An 18,015-nucleotide genomic window follows, 5' to 3' on the forward strand; every position below is an offset into this window, starting at 1 on the left:
CTGAAAACTTCAACACGAGCCATTTTTATTAAGGTTTAATTCCATATATTTAGAATGCATCCTAGTCAAGCAGGCTATAAGTAACATACACAAAATGCTGGAGGAACTGTCATCTCCAACAAGATTCCAACACCAAACACATCTTTCACTCCCCTCCCCACTTTCAGCTTCTACAGGGATCGCTCCCTACACAACTCCCTTGTTCCTTTGTCTCTTCCCACTGATCTCCCTCCTGGCACTTACCCTTGCAAGCAGAACAAGTGCTACACCCACCCCTACAGCTCCTCGCTCACTGCCTTTCAGGGCCCCAAACAGTCTGCCCAGTTGAAGCGAATCATCTGTGAGTCTGTTAGGGTCACCTACCGTATCCAGTGCTCCTACTGTGGCTTCTTATATATTGGTGAGACACGATGCAGATTGGAAAACCACTTTGTTGAGCACCTACACTCCATCCACCAGAAAAAGCAGGATCTCCCAGTGGCCACTCATTTTAATTCCACTTCCCATTTCAACAAGTCAATCCATGGTTTCCTTTACTGTCATGGATGAGGCCATACTCAGGTTGGAGGATATTCCATCTGGGCACCCTCCAAACTGATGTCACGAACATCAATTTCCCCAACTTCTGGTAATGCCCAACCCCCACTTCACCATTCCCATTTCCCTCTCACCTTATCTCCCTACCTGCCCATCACATCCCCATTTTCTTTCGTCCATGGCCTTCTGTCCTCTCCTATTAGATTCCCCCTTCTCCAGCTCTGTATCTCTTTCACCAATCAACTTCCCAGCTCTTTACTTCACCCCTGCCGGTTTCACTTCTCACCTTGAGTTTCTTCCTCCCCTCCCCCCACCTGATTCCTCATCTCTTTTCTTCTTGTCCTGATGAAGGGTTTCAGCCTGAAACATCCACTGTATGCTGAGCATGTATGCCTATGGCAATAAACTTGAAAAACCAAGAGAAAATCTGAAGATGCTGGAAATCCGAGCAACACACACTGGAGGAGCTCAGCAGGCTAGGCAGCATCTATGGAAAAAACTTTTGGGCTGAGACCCTTCAGCAGGACTGGGAAAAAAAAAGATGAGTAGATTTAAATGGGGGGGGGGGGGAAGAAACAATAAACAAACTTGAATGATGGAGAAAGATCGAATGACCTTCTGGTCCTGTTTTCTGTGATTTTATATTTCTGTTTCAAAGAGCTTAAAGGCAAACTTGCTGAACATATTTAGAGCTAGAAAGATAAATTACAAAAGATATCAGATTCAGATCAGATTATTGACAGACACATTGATTCAGTTTTAGCAAGGTCTTATTGCTGATCTTATCTGTGAGAGGACCGCATGCTGTGCATTGGAACAGGTTGGGAGAGTTTTTTCCTGAACTGAATCTAACTTATACTACTGCATGCTGGTGACTGAGCACATCTACAAGGAGCACTGTTGCAGGAAAGCAGTGTCTATCATTAAGGATCCCCCCACCATCCAGACCATTCTCGCTTCTCGCTGCCAGGTTCAGGAATAGCTATTATCCTTCATCCATCAGGCTCCTGAACCAGTATGGGCATCTTCACTCATCACAACACTGAAATGATCACTGAACACAACCTATGGACTCACATTCAAGGACTCTACAAATCGTGTTCTTAGTATTATTTATTATTATTATTATTCCTACTTGTTTCTTTTTATATTGCACAGTTTGTCAGTCTATGCTTGTGTGTCGTTTTTCAGTGACCCTATTGTACTTTGTTCTGCAGAGAATGCTTGCATGAATATGAATCTCAAGGTAGTATTTGGTGACATACAGGTACTTTGATACACACACAAAATGCTGGAGGAACTCAGTGGCCAGACAGCATCTATGGAAAAGTACCATCAATGCTGTCTGGGATGCTGAGTTCTTCCAGCATTTTGCATGGGTTGCTTAGATTTCCAACATCTGCAGATTTTCTCTTAGAACATAGAATAGTACAGCACATTACAGGCCCTTCGGCCCACAATGTTGTGCCGACCTTCAAACCCTGCCTCCCATTAACCCCCCACCTTAAATTCCTCCATATACCTGTCTTGTTTGTGAATTAAGTACTTGGATAATACATATATGTTTGTCTTTTGACCTTTGACTGCACAGAAAGCCCCAAATTCCCAAATTATGTTTTTATTGCAAAAATAACTGAACAGGTGCAGGCGGGAGAAACCACAATGACCAAGTTGAAATTAGTCACTCAGCTATCTTTACCAAATGTAAAACATTAACTCTCACACAGGCTCTTTCATATCAATCTAAACAAGTAAAATGACAAGCAAAATTGCGGATATGTATGAAGAACTCTTCCTACCTGAATGCAGAATCAATGAATAGTTACAGCCCTAATGGAGCCTATTTAGCCCATCACATTCTCTTAGCCCCAGTCAGTTATTTTCTCCCTTATAGAAAGATATTCATCTCTCTTCTGAACACAACAATTGCATCGTTGAGCACAATGCACAACTGAACACTTGAATTTGCTATGGCTTCTCCACTAATGGGAACGAGTGAGATCTAACAACTGCATATCATCTCTGTACGAGACTGAAAGTGTGATACCAGCTGTCTACTCTATCTGTGCCTCTTATAATTTTATAAACTTCTTTCAGGTCTCCTCTCAGCCTCTGTTGCTCCAGAGAAAACAACATTAGTCAGTCTGTTTTTTCCTCATAGCACCTGCCCTCTAACCCTGATAAATCTTTTCTGCACCATCTCTAAAGACTCCATATCCTGAATGCTGCCTGCAACTCCAGATACAGCCTAACCAGAGTTTTATAAAAATGTAACACAACTTTCTAACTCTTCAACTCAACACCTCGACTAATAAACACAAGCACGCCACACCTTCTTTATCACTCCAAGAACTTGTGCGGCCACTTCCAGGGAGGTATAGTCTTGGACACCAAGATCCCTCTGTATATCAACTTCCTGACTTTTCAATTCAACATCTCAACTAATAAAGGCAAGCATGCCACATGCTTTATCATCCCACTGTGGCGACCCATTTCCTGGCACATCCGAACCGGCTCACAATTAGATAGCCTACGGGGGTTTGCGAGCACAGAGCTTTGGAGCCTCTGCGCCACGGGGGGCAGGTTGAGGGAGGCTTAAAAGTGAGGCTGAAGATTTCGAATAAAGTTTTTCCTTCGACTCCATGTCGTAATTTTAGCGCTGCATGTAGCACACCGCTACACCATAACTATTTTCAGGGAGCTATGGTCTTGGATCCCAAGATCCCCCTGTATATCAACACTGTTAAGAGTTCTGCTTTTAAACATAGAACACAGAATAGTACAGCACATTACAGGCCCTTTGGTTCACAATGTTATGCCGACCCTGCCTCCCATATAACCCCCCACCTTAAATTCCTCCATATACCTGTCTAATAGTCTCTTAAAATTCACTACTGTATCTGCCTCCACCACTGACTCAGGCAGTGCATTCCTCGCACCAACCACTCTCTGAGTGAAAAACCTCCCTCTAATGTCCCCCTTGAACTTCCCTCCCCTTACCTTAAAGCCATGTCCTCTTGTACTGAGCAGTGGTGCCCTGGGGAAGAGGCGCTGGCTGTCCACTCTGTCTATTCCTCTTAATATCTTGTACACCTCTATCATGTCTCCTCTCATCTTCCTTCTCTCCAAAGAATAAAGCCCTAGCTCCCTTAATCTCTGATCATAATCTAAACCAGGCAGCATCCTGGTAAATCTCCTCTGTACCCTTCCCAATGCTTCCACATTCTTCCTATAGTGAGGCGACCAGAACTGGGCACAGTACTCCAACTGTGGCCTAACTAGAGTTTTATACAGCTGCATCATTACATTGCGACTCTTAAACTCTATCCCTTGACTTATGAAAGCTAACACCCCATTAGCTTTCTTAATTACCCTATCTACCTGTGAGGTAACTTTCAGGGATTTGTGGACATGTACCCCCAGATCCCTCTGCTCCTCCACAAAATATCCTATTAACTGCGTACTTTCCTATAGTTATCATATTAACTGCATATTTTCCCTTTATATGTGCAACACCTCATAACTGCCTGGATTTAATCCCGTCTGCCATTTCTCTGCTCATATGTTAATGGCAGAACTGTTCTATATGCCACTAAAAGAATTGGTTTATTGTCACATGGACTGAGATACAGTGAAAAGCTTGTCTTGCATACCGTTCACACAGATCAAAATCATTAGACAGTGCATTGAGTTAAAACAATAACAATATAGAATGCAGTGTAACAGCTACAGAGAAAGTGCAGATATTTATGGTTAGACGTCACCACCTATACGGATAGACACTTACAATTATAAAATTCTGAACCACTCAGGTACAGAGTTTATCCACAAAACCTTGTTCTGTTATTTGTAACCCTGTTTCTCAAACAAACTGACAGGCTAATTTCTGAAATAAATAGCATGTCTTCTAAATTATTGCAGCTTGATTAAGAATTGGAATAAAACCCAACATTAATTTTGTTCCCATTAATCTCTCATCTTCCAAAGGTCATATTTTAATTAGTACTCATTTCAAGTTACAGCAGTCAAATTAACCCTGGCAGAAAGTATAAATTTTCTCCAATTTGATAATTGTTATTTAAAATACCTTATTACAATTAATATTGGAATATGAGCACTTATATTCTGTGCTTGTATTCCTGCAAGTCTTTGAGTCAATGTTTTATCTTGTTTTAAACTTTTAGTTTTAAAGAAAAGCTAAAGCAACTAACAGCCATCCCGTCTGAATAAAAACATTGACTTACTTCAGTGAACACAATGCTACAGACAAGGGGAAACTTTTCTTAAAACCTACAGAAGGTAAACAATATCCTTCCAGCTTACTTTCTGTCCAGGTACTTAAAATTTGCAATACCATAGCTTCTCAGTCAGTTACTATATTCATGCACCTGTTCTATTCAGTTTATGGTAAATGGTGACACCCTAGATTTTGATGACAAAATCCTGGCAATGATAATGTGAAAATATCAAAGGTGGGTGGTTACTCTTTCTTGTTGGAGATGTTCATTTTAACAGCTGTGTGATGTGAATATTATTTGTCACTTACCACCATATGCTTCAACAGCACTCCTGTTTTGTCATATGCAGCATGGACTACCTCATAATGAGACAAGCTACAAATGGAATTCAATAACCGCAGAATAACAAATGTCTTCATATCTTTCCTTGTAGTGTCGCTGATGAAACAGCTAAAGACATTTGAACCAAAAGCCACTCTCCACTGGAGGATGCTGTCTCAGCCAGAAACGTTAATTCTTTATTCCTCCCCAGAAATGCTGCCTGACTTGCTGAGTTCCTCCAGCATTTTGTGTATTGCAATACATGGCTGGGAAAAGTTTGCACTGCTGTCCTGTGGCTGCAATTTTTTCTGAACAAGTACAGTATTCAGAATATATGACCTCGTTTTCTTTAAACACAGGCTTTTCTGCCAATCACTGCCTTTGAATATAAATAATCTAATTCTCAAACATATCTATTAAATCTTTCTTTAGCTTTTCTGTTCTCTATGAGCATAGCTTCTCCAGATAATTCATGCAGATGTACTACTGAAAATATTCTGAATGGTTACACCATTGTCTGGTACAGTAATTCAAATACATAGGAGCATAAGAAGCTGCAAAGGATCAGTCTTAGCCCAATTTATCACAGACACACCCTTCCCCACCATTAGCACTCTCCACTGGATGACGCTGCCTCAAGAGAGCAAAGACTCCCAACGTCCAGGCAATACCACCTTCTCTCAGCTACCAACTTCCCTTTAACTACACAGTTGAACCAACCCGCAAAATTCTAATCACTACAGTTCTAAACACTCTGACCACTTTGCATGTAAAGTTTTTACCCCCAATAATGTTCTTGTAAAAACTGTATATAATGGACGTTCGATTTATGCTTTTCTTGTGAATGCTGCTCATATGATGCTACATGCCTGTGGCAATGCTGCAAGTATGTTTTTCATTGTATCTGTGCAGACATGTACCTGCACATGTCATAATAAACTTGACTTGCATTGGTCAGGTTTACTTCAGATATTAAGCACAGTTTTAATATTAAGTGCTCATTAATTTTAACATCACCTTCAAATAACATTGAACTACAAGAAGGGCATTGAGTGTAAAAGTTAGGATGTCATCTTGCAGATTGATAAACTGATCAACAGATTTGCAGTATTGTCTGCATTTCTGACTTCTGCATTACAGGAAAGATATGGAGGCTTTGGAGAAGGTGCAAAAAAAGATTCAATAGACAATAGGTGCAGAAGTAGACCATTCTGCCCTTCGAGCCTGCACCACCATTTTGAGATCATGGCTGATCATCTACTATCAATACCCAGTTCCTGCCTTGTCCCCATATCCCTTGATTCCCCTATCCATAAGATACCTACCTAGCTCCTTCTTGAAAGCATCCAGAGAATTGGCCTCCACTACCTTCTGAGGCAGTGCATTCCACACCCCCACAACTCTCTGGGAGAAGAAGTTTTTCCTTAACTCTGTCCTAAATGACCTACCCCTTATTCTCAAACCATGCCCTCTGGTACTGGACTCTCCCAGCATCTGGAACATATTTCCTGCCTCTATTTTGTCCAATCCCTTAATAATCTTGTATGTTGCAATCAGATCCCCTCTCAATCTCCTTAATTCCAGCATGTACAAGCCCAGTCTCCCTAACCTCTCTGCGTAAGACAGTCCAGACATCCCAGGAATTAACCTCGTGAATCTACGCTGCACTTCCTCTACAGCCAGGATGTCCTTCCTTAACCCTGGAGACCGAAACTGTACACAATACTCCAGGTATTGTCTCACCAGGGCTCTGTACAAATGCAAGAGGATTTCCTTGTTCTTGTACTCAATTCCCTTTGTAATAAAGGCCAACATTCCATTAGCCTTCTTTACTGCCTGCTGCACTTGCTCATTCACCTTCAGTGATTGATGAACAAGGACTCCTAGATCTCTTTGTATTTCTCCCTTACCTAACTCTACACTGTTCAGATAATAATCTGCCTTCCTGTTCTTACTCCCGAAGTGGATACCCTCACACTTATTCACATTAAACGTCATCTGCCAAGTATCTGCCCACTCACCCAGCCTATCCAAGTCACCCTGAATTCTCCTAATATCCTCATCACATGTCACACTGCCACCCAGCTTAGTATCATCAGCAAATTTGCTGATGTTATTCTCAATGCCTTCGTCTAAATCGTTGACGTAAATCGTAAACAGCTGTGGTCCCAATACCGAGCCCTGTGGCACCTATCTAGTCACCACCTGCCACTCCGAGAAACACCCATTCACCGCTACCCTTTGCTTTCTATCTGCCAACCAGTTTTCTATCCATGTCAATGTCTTCCCCCCAATGCCATGAGCTTTGATTTTACCCACCAATCTCCTAGGTGGGACCTTATCAAATGCCTTCTGAAAATCGAGGTACACTACATCCACTGGATCTCCCCCATCTAACTTCCTGGTTACATCCTCGAAAAACTCCAACAGATTAGTCAAGAATAATTTACCCTTGGTAAATTCATGCTGGCTCGGCCCAATCCTATCACTGCTATCATTCAACAGAATGTTGCCTGGACTACAGAGTATTATCTATAAGGAAATGTTGGACCAAACTTGGATTGTTGTCTTTGGAGCAGTGGAGGTTAATTCTGTCTGATAGTAGTTTATAAAATGATGAGAGGCATAGATAGAGTAAGAATCTTTATCAAAGGGTGGAAATGTCAAATATACAGGACATAGTTTGAAAGTGAGAGGGGACAAGTTTAAAGGATATTTACAAGACAAGCTTTTCTTTACATAGAGCAATAGATGCCAAAATCAGACATGATCACAACATTTAAGAGGCAGTGAGATGGGCACGTGAACAGACGGGTTTGGAGGAATGATGGTCCATATGCAGAAAGATGGAATTTACTTTATGGTTGGCACTCTGAGGGCTGAAGGGCATTTTCCTGTGCTGTACTTACTGTTTCATGTTCTGTAACTGTTCTAACGAAGGGTCTTTGAACTGAATGCTGGTGATTTTCCTCCTCCCACAGGCACATCCCTACAGGCTGAGAATATCTAGCATTGTGTTTTTATTTCAGACTTGCACTTTTTTTCTTGGTTTTCACTTACATGATATAATTGATCTTAAAGAACTAAACAAATCCTTGAGACAGAACACTCTGCTGATGATCTACTGCTTTTACAATCAGCACTAAATTCCTCAACAGCATGTACTTTGGCAGAAATGAATTATGAACCCAAGTAAAGTTAATGCTTCAGTAAATGAAATGAAGAAATCCTAGTAACTGAAACATAAATCAATTTCTTTTCTTCATTTGAACTTCTAAAGTGCAAGATCGCCCTTATTTGCTTAGCTGAACTAATCATCACACCCATTCAAATGAAAAGGATCTGTCATGACAATTAATGAAACCAAACCAAATGAAATTATCTGGATTTGAGATAATTATGGAATTCCAGAAGAGCAGACTCTGTCACTGAAGAGCTACACTCTTTTTTAAAAATTCCAAGTCATGCAAATCAATGTCTCATTACTTCTATTAGGAAGGTGGTACAGGAGCCTGAAAACACACACTCAATGTTTTAAAAACCACCTCTTCCCATCTGGCATCAGCTTTTTGAACAGTACCTCACTATTTTGTTCTCTTTTTGCACTACGTATTTCTTTTAAATTTTATTGTAACTCATAATAATTTTTTAATGTATTTGATAGTACTGCTGACACAAAACAAATTTCACAATCTATGTGATAATAAACCTGATTCTGATATCCAAACCATGAATCATTCCTGCATTTTATCTGCCCAAGTCTTAACTGGTGTCTAAAAATATTTTCAACACAGGATAATGAATCGATGCAGCTTTGCAAAGGAAAATGAAATGAACATCTGAAATAAAAAATATATACATAGGTAGCAGGAAACTAATATAAACAGGAATGAATCAGATAGCTTTAATTTAAAGCTAGCACTTTGGAAAACAGGCAATTTGTTTGCAACAATTTCAGCCAGAAACCTTTACAGAATAGTTAATAAATCACAGTTTCTTTGTGCATTGCTACTTAAGAAAAAAAAACAAAAATGAATGGTAATCAAAGGAAGGGAAAATACAACTGATGATAGAAATCTGAGAAAAATAAAATATTGAAATTGTTGATTAGGTCAGACAGCATCTCTGGTGAGAAAAACAAAGATCCCATTTCAGACTCTATCAGAACTTGAACATTTTCTACCTTCTAACACGGGGAAAAAAGATATTCTGTACACTCAATGGCCACCTTATTAGATACATCCGCTTGGTAATGCAAATATCTAATCAGCCAATCATGTGGCAGCAACTCAATGCATAAAAGCATGCAAAAATGGTCATCTTTGCATGAAGCCAAAAGAGATGGGGGAGATCTTAACTGGAATTTTTTGCATCTGTATTTGCTCAGGAGATGGACACACAGTCTATAGAAGTGAGGCGAAGCAGCAGTGAGGTTATAGAATTCATACAGATTACAAAAGAGGAGGCGTTTGCTGTCTTGAGGCAAATTAAGGTGGGTAACTCCCCAGTTTCTGAATAAGGTGTTCCCTCAGACCTGTGGGAGACAAGTGCAGAGATTCCAGGGGCCTAGCAGAGATATTTAAATCGGAGGATAACTGATGTTGTTCCGCTGTTTAAGAAGGGCTCTAAAAGTAAACCAGGAAATTATAGGCTGGTGAGCCTGTCATCAGAAGCGGGCAAGTTATTGGGAGGGACTGGATACAGGAATATTTCAATAGATAGGGACAGACTATCGATAGTCAGCATAGCTTTGTACATAGTAGGTCATGTGCAAAAAATCTTAAGAGTTTTTCAAGGAAGTTACCAGGAAAGTTGAAGGCAAGGCAGTGAACATTGTCTACATGGACTTCAGCAAGGCAGTTAACAAGGTCCTGCATGGGAGGTTGGTGAGGAAGGTCCTGTTGTTTGGCATTCAGGGAGAAGCCAGAGTGTTATAGCACATGGTTGCCTCTCTGACTGGAGGCCTGTGAATAGTGGAGAGCCACAGGGATCAGTGTTGGGTTTGTTATTGTTTGTCATTTATATGAATGATCTGGATAATAATGCGGTTAACTGGATCAGCAAATTTGCATATGACACCAAGACTGGGGATGCAGTGAACAGCTAGGAAAGCTATCAGAGCTTGCAGCTGGATCAGCATCAGGTGGAAAAATGAGTTGAAAAATGGCAGGTGGAATTTAATGCAGACCAGTGTGAGGTGTTGCATTTTGGTAACATCAACCAGGACAGTGAAGCAGTAAAAGGGATCTGGGAGTACCAGTCCATAACTAATTGAAAATGGTGACACAGATAGTCAGGGTTGTAAAGAAAGCTTATGGTACATCAGCCTTCATAAATCAAATTGTTGAGTAGAGGAGGTAGGATATTTTATTTTGAATTTGAATAAGAAGTTGACGAGGCCTAACTTGGATCAATGTGTGCAGTTTTGGTCACCTATCTACAGGAAAGATGTAAATAAGGTTGAAAGATTAGAGAAGATTTACAAGGATGTTACCATGACTGGAGGACCTGAGTTGAATAGGTTAGGACTTCATTCCTTGAAATGTAGAAGACTGAAGGGAGATTTGATAAAGGTTTCCAAAATTATTAGGGGTATAGATAGGGTAAATGCAAGCAGATTTTTTTCCACGGGGGGTGGGGGGAGGGGTGAGACTGCAACTAGAGGTCATGGGTTAGGGTAAAAGGTGAGAAGTTTAAGGGGAGCACAAGGGGAAAGTTCTTCACTCAGAGGGTCATGAGAGTATGAAACAAGCTGCCAGTGCAGGTAGTGCATGTGAGCTCAATTTCAACATTTTAAAAACGTTTGAATAGGTATATGGGGATGGATGGCTATGGTCTGGGTGCAGGTCAATGGAATTAGGCAGTTTTAATGGGTCAACACAGTCTACATGAGCTAAAGTCTGTGGGAGACAAGTGCAGAGATTCCAGGGGCCTAGCAGAGATATTGCAGAGTGTCTGTGCTGTACTTTCTGAGATGATGGGAAGGCAACAGAAACTCAAATAACCACACATAATCACAGTAGTGTACAGAAGAGCATCTCTGAACGCACAATGCATTGAACCTTGAAGTGTATGGGCTACAGCAGTAAAAGAGCAGAAAATACCTTTAGTGGCTACTGAGTGTATTTACTCCCCAAGTGAAGACACAATCAGTTATCAATTTTAACTGCCAACTCTTCAGGAAAAAACTGTGAACTCTGGGTTGTGGATAGCAAATTAACAGAAACATTAGTCCAAGACTCTGATCATGAAGTCTCAGCCCAACCCTAAGGCATATCCTGAAAAACAAGCAATACACACACAAAATGCTAGAGCAATTCAGCAGGCCAGGCAGCATCTATGGAAAAAAGTACAATCGACATTTCAGGCCAAGACCCTTCGGCAGGACTGGTGAAAAACAGATGAGGAGTAGGTTTAAAAGGTGAAGGAAGAAAGAGAAAAATACAAGGTGATAGGTGAAACTGGGAAGAGGAGGGATGAACGAAAGAGCTGGGAAGATGGTTGGTGAAAGAGATGCTTGGCCGGAGAAAGGGGAGTTTGATAGGAGGGAACAGAAGGCCATGGAAGAGAGAAAAGGAGGGAAGAGCACCAGAGGGAGGCGATGGGCAGGCAATTAGATGAGTTGCGAGAGGGAAAAGGGGATGGGAAATGGTGGGGGTCCACTTTCCAGCATCTGCAGATTTTCTCGTTTGTTCCCTGAGAAACAAATAGTATCTCAAAAATTCTCACAAAAAGATATTTTCTCAAAAATTTAAACAGTAGAAAGGAGTGTGCAAAACAAAGGAGAAAAAAGCTTTTCATTTAAAAATAACTTACATGACATTGTGGTCAGCTAGCCTGCCAAGTGTGCATCTGGAATTCACCCAAGCAAGGCAGCTGTGAGGATTAGCATTTGAACCTTACTACAACATTCACTGGCAAAGGTAGCAGCCTGGTTTAGTTCGCTTAGTATTGATAACCAATTTGAATATTCCTCAGTTAAGGTGTGGGGAGAATTTCATGCCTACAATCACGAAAAAACTACCACTTCACTAATGAGAACCAGAGATTAATGTATATCTCTGTTCTGCATCTCTACAATGGATATCTCTTGGCCGTATAGTATATGAAGAAAACAGGAGAATTATAAAATCCGACCAAAACAAAGTGAAATCTATTCTCTCAGGAGAAACAAAAGCCTACCATCACTGGTCTCCATGGGAACAGCAGTGAAATATGTTCCGTGCTGATGATCAGTTGAGAGGTGCTTCCTACACGGCACACAGAGGGTGAAGTACCACACTGTCATAAGGAGCACCTCAAGGAGACTATTATTTTATTGCTTTTTCAAGATAACTCAAAGGATTTGAAGAACATTGATTAAGAAAGAATTCCATTCCCATTAAAGACCAACACATCCCAAATATACCATGATTACTTCCTTGAATTATCAAGTCTGATGAAACCTGTTCTAACACTGTAATCCAGAGTGTGCATAATAGCTTTGATTCATCTCGAACTGAAACGCAGTCATTACAAAGGCGACGATCACTCTTGAAAAGAAACCACTGCAGCTACACAGCACACAAGACAGGCTTTATTTGGAACGACCACTGTGACTGAAACACTTATAAGCTTTATCAATGACACATGAAACACCAAACGCTGCTGAGTCAAAGGGAAATGATGGACAGACTACATCTTTTGTTCTATACCAGAGAACCTGCCTCTTTCCTTTCTCAAAGCAGCAATAGAGATTAATGAAGCAAATTCACAGGTGCAGCAATTAAAGCAAACCAGATTGCACCTACAGATGAACATGAATGAGGAAAAAAAAACTTTTCTTTCTCAGAATGTAATTGCCCACTAGAAATTAATTGGTTGTGTCTGATCAGTGCAACAATTCCTTAACTGAAAAGATGCTTGTAATGGGGTTCTCTTTCCCCGAGTGATATCCTATTTACATTACCATTTTGCTGCTAATTAGCAGCAGATTCATACTTATAAAAATAGTTTGGCTAAGCTCAAGTCAAAGCATCACCAGAACCAGAGGCAGATTTAGTGAATTGTTACTGAATGGCTGAGCATAGATCAAGGACACCGTCTCGGTCTCCCTGACAGCTATTTTGCTATCTTTATTTTTTTCATAGAGATCGTTAAAATGTGTATGTGAAATTCAGCATTGGGTTTTTCAATTTAAATCTCTACTACTGCTTTAATCACATCCTTTCTGTCATTCTGGGACACAGGAGCAAGAGCAGGAGCAAATTAATTTATTTCCAAAAACAACATTCATAAAAACAGACAACCAAAAAGAGAAATTTAAACGACTTCAGGGTAGGTATACCTCAAAGAGACTTTACAGTGGAGCAGCAAATCATAAGCATAGGAGATTCTGCATTTGCTGGAAATTTTGAGCAACACACACAAAATGCCAGAGGAACTTGTTAATTCGGGCAGCATCCATGGAGAGAAATGAATAGTTTCCGGCTGAGTGATAACAGTACATTGAGACCCTCTCTCATTGCTCCCTCTCTGACTCTTCGACCATGTGCTCACCCAGGCTCGACCTATCACATGCAAGCTTGAACACCTTCCCTTCTCTCATCTTTATCCTGGCTTCTACCCTGTTCCTTTCCAGTCCCAAAAGAAGGGTCTCATCCTGAAACATCAATGTTTTATTTCCCTAACATTAGCTTCATCCTATCATAGATATTCCTTTTGAGATATCCACACCTCACCCACCTTCTCCGCAACTTAAATCAAACCCTTTTACTCAGTTCTGATGAAGGGTTTTGGATCTGAAATTTAGAAGGTCAGGCAGCATCTATAGGGGAAAAAAAATAAACAGTCTATGTTTTGGGATGATACCTTTCATCAGGACTCGGCCCAAAATGTCAATAGAATAGATTCAAGATGGCGGCGTGATGCAGCTTGCAGCGGCCACTCCAAAATTGATTATCTGTTATTTGTGAAGTGGGGTGACATGCAAAATCATAATCAATTGAAAACAGACTTGGAAGCACGGAGAAACATCGGGAAATTCCAGGAAGACCTTCTTCGTTGCTGTTGCTGCTGTGAGGTCCGGGACTCTGCTGGGAAGAAAAGGCCCCCGGTCCTTGGGGTCGCGTTGCCGATGGCCGTTGGCGGGGCTGTCTTAATATGCTCGGCAGAGGATGGTGCTCAGAGAAGCTGTGCCGGAGGGGAGGGTCGTCGGCTCAAAGGTTCGACGGACTCAGGTCGCTTTCGGTGTGTGCTGCATCTGCGAGGCTGAGCCGGGCGGCGCCGTGGAAGTCCGTAGCGGGGGTACTCCCTTCTGCCGCCGGCGTGGGATGGCGAGTCTGTCGGGACCCTGGGGACTTGTGGAACAGTGGTGATTTCTTTTGAACTTGCAGTCCTTTAACATCTTGGACTATTTTTACTGTGCCCATAGTCTGTTTTTTATCAATTATGCTATTGTTTGCACTGTTGTAACTATGTGGTTTTGTGCAGGTCTTGTAGCTTTAGTTTTTGGTCTTGTTTTTGTCTGGTGGATTCGGAGCTCCTTTCCAGGGAACGCGCTAGACAGTAGCGCGATATTAATACGCAGCAGCCTCTCCGGACTCTGGATTGGGGATTGCCAAACGTTACGTGGATTTTCTGGTGTAGTCTGTTTTGTCATATGCTTTTGTGATATCATTCTGGAGGAACGTTGTCTCATTTTTTAACTGCATTGCATTTGTGGTTTCTAAATGACAATAAACTGAATCTGAATCTGAATTATTAACTCTTTTCCATTGACTCTGCCTGGCCTGCTGAGTTCCTCCAGCATTTTGTGCGTGTTGCTTTGGATTTCTAGCATCAGCAGATTTTCTCGTGTTCATTCACCTGAAACTTGACCATTTCTTTTTATCTGACCTGCTGAGTGTTTCCAACATTTTCTGCTTTTACTCTAAATTAGTGTCACAGTCTACACACAGAACTGGTTCCTAACTCCACAGCTGAAAGATTTAGCCTTCCCTCTATGGATTCCATCTATACTTCTCACTGTCTGAGTAAAGCAGCCAGCATAGTCAAAGAGGACCCACCTCCACATTCTCTCCCTTCTTACATCAGGCAGAAAATACACAAGCTTGAAAGCACGTACTATCAGGCTCAAAGACAGCTTCTATCTCGCTGTTAAAAGACTACTGAATGGTTCCCGAGTACAACAAGATGGCCTCACAATCTACCTTGTCATAATCTCACACCTTATTGTCTATGTGCACTATGCTTTCTCTGTAGTTGTTGCAATTTATTCTGCATTCTGTTATTGTTTTATCTTGCATTACCTCCAAGTACTGTGCAGTTGATTTGATCAGTATGAAGAGTATGCATGACAAGCTCTTCGCTGCATCTCGGTACACAAGAAAAAAACATTTGTTTTTTTTTGATTTTCATGTTAAATTTCACATATTGGTTTTTGAAAATTGGTTGAAATACAGTCAATAAATGGAAACCGTAAGTTCACAAATGCTTTACAAAATAACCCTTGATTATCAAATTTCCAGGGAAGGCAAACTTGGCTTGTGATGTATTTTCATAATTCAGGTCCTTGAGCATTCTGACAAATATGCTGCTTAAGGGTAACATTATAAAACTTAAATTTTGAAAAATGTGCAATAAAAACAGAAATTTCAAAAATACAAAAACCTTGAATCAGATTTCCAATCTGGCTTACCTAATTCAAGATCCAATTGGCAGAGATATTGTGATGTACTTAGAGTAACCACTACCACCCGATGTCTCAAGATATCCTCTTTCTGTGGCATCTGAAAGGTGGAATGTGTGCTTGAAATCAAACAATACTGCTGCACTACAGGATGCACGGTCTTCACCCATCGATTTCGGAAATACACCCTGCAAGTGAAGAAATACAATTTCAGACAACATCCAATTGAATACTTTTTATTTTAATCAAAAGCAAAGAAAAATTACATTTTGGAATTCTAAAACAAAAAGTACTGGAAATACTCAGTATGTCAACGACATCTGTAAAGAGAGAATCTGAGTTACCGTACCATGCCAATAAACTTCTGATGAAAGGACATTCACTTTCTCTCTTCACAGAGGCAGCCTGATTAGCTAAATATCTCCTGCATTCGCTATTACACCTTAAAACTTGTTTTTGAACATTTAGCTTTAAAGGTCACAACTTCAGTCTTTGATTTTATAATGCAAAGCTAACATTTTGTTCAACTAACTATCCAAGCAACTGCTGCACAAAATGAAAATCAAAATAAAAACACTGGAAATCTATGTGGTTTCAATATCGCCTGGAATGGAGGGGCCACTGCACAGGATGCCTCAAAAAGGTGGTGCCCATCATTAGGGACCACTATAATCCAGGACATGCCATCTTGCAGTTGCTACCATCAAGGAAGATGCACAAGAGCAGCAAACATACACTCAACGTTTCAGGAATAGTGGCTTCACCTCCGCCATCAGATTTCTGAAAGGACAATGAATCCATGAACACAACCTCACTATACTTGCTCTCTTTATTGCACTGCTCACTTAATTTGATAATATTGCAAGGGCTTCTCCGGATCCACTTTCTCCGGTTTCCTTCTACTGTCTTAGGACGTATCGGGTAGATTAACTGATCATTGTAAATTGACCTGGGATTAGGTTTGGGTTTATTTGTGGTTGCTGGGGTGGCACAGCTTGAAGAGCCACAAGGGCCTACTTGGCGCTGTATTGCTAAATAAAATAAAATATGTAACAAATTTCTAATTATAATTTTCAATATTTTTATGTATTGCACTGTACTGCTGCCAGAAAACAAATTTCATGACATTAGTGTTTCTGAAATAAAAACAAAAAATGCAGAGAACATTCAGTAGTTGAGGAACTTCAGATTAGAGATTCTTCATCAGAACTGGTAAAAACAGAGATAAACAAGTAAGCATTTAGTAGCAAAGGTGGGTTTTGGTATTCCATGGGGGTGAGTTCAAGTGGGTTAGCAAGAGCAGTTACAAGCACATAATGCATTTTGTGCACCATGCTGTTAATACCCAGGTTGTGAGACATACACAATGAGCCAGAATATACAAATGTAATAACATAATCTGAGCTGAAACTACCTTAGAAAGAAATGGCCAATAGTGGAATATAGAAGATAAAAACTTAAGTTATCTAATACTGCAGTGCGTCCAGACAAAAGATGAGGTGTTCCTCAAGGTTGTGTCGGCCTCAATGGAACAATCAGGAGGGCACAGACAGAAAGATTGGATTGGGAGAGCCATAGTGAATTTAAATGGCTCAGCTTCCAACTCTTTCACTGTGATCTTACAACTGTGGGTTGATTACTTTCCATTTCACAACTGCTACTGGAAACTCATAAACGGTAGATACATGTGACAGTAATCAAACTAAAATTAATCCTCAAGAAATCATAACGTATCACATAATCTTAGTTTTTCCACCATGAAAACACAGTTAATCAGAGTAATTCTTTGCAAGACACATCCAACATCTGTATCCTCTGAAGACAGAATAAATCCCCATATGTATCATACCAATCTTCCAAAGTCAACCTGAGAAGTATTACGTACAAATAAATACATCCAAATTGACTCTGAACACTTCCAAACACAACTGAAAACAAACTGACATGGCCCAAAGAAAGAGAATAGAGGTGATTTCAAATACTGAAAGCATTAATGCACAGGATCTGTTCTTATTCTCCCTTAAGAGCCCATCTTCTTACATGAAATTACACTGAGAACTATTGCCACAAAATTCAGATGAAATGTTACAAAATCTTTAGTTTTAATGGTTCTTTCTAAAGGTGATAGTTGATCCACGAGCATTTTTAAGATTTTTGTCATAAATACTAGAACGTAGGAGAATGGGACGAGAATTGACAGAGATATAGACGGGGTAAATGCAAACAAGCCTTTTCTGCTGAGGTTGGGTG

At 40.5% G+C, this 18,015-nt stretch overlaps 1 protein-coding gene across 6 annotated transcripts in view; it reads right to left on the reverse strand.

Moving 5' to 3' along the window:
- helz (helicase with zinc finger) overlaps positions 1–18,015 on the reverse strand; it is a 300,135-nt gene that overhangs the window by 139,451 nt on the left and 142,669 nt on the right. For all 6 annotated transcript variants that reach the window (XM_059948283.1, XM_059948286.1, XM_059948285.1 and 3 more), the window contains one exon: positions 15,775–15,953. In XM_059948283.1, coding sequence (XP_059804266.1) covers positions 15,775–15,953 — 179 coding nt within the window. The remainder of the gene's footprint in view (positions 1–15,774; positions 15,954–18,015) is intronic.

This window comes from Hypanus sabinus, chromosome 23, assembly GCF_030144855.1.
Source record: "Hypanus sabinus isolate sHypSab1 chromosome 23, sHypSab1.hap1, whole genome shotgun sequence".
In the NCBI taxonomy this organism is placed as follows: domain Eukaryota; kingdom Metazoa; phylum Chordata; class Chondrichthyes; order Myliobatiformes; family Dasyatidae; genus Hypanus; species Hypanus sabinus.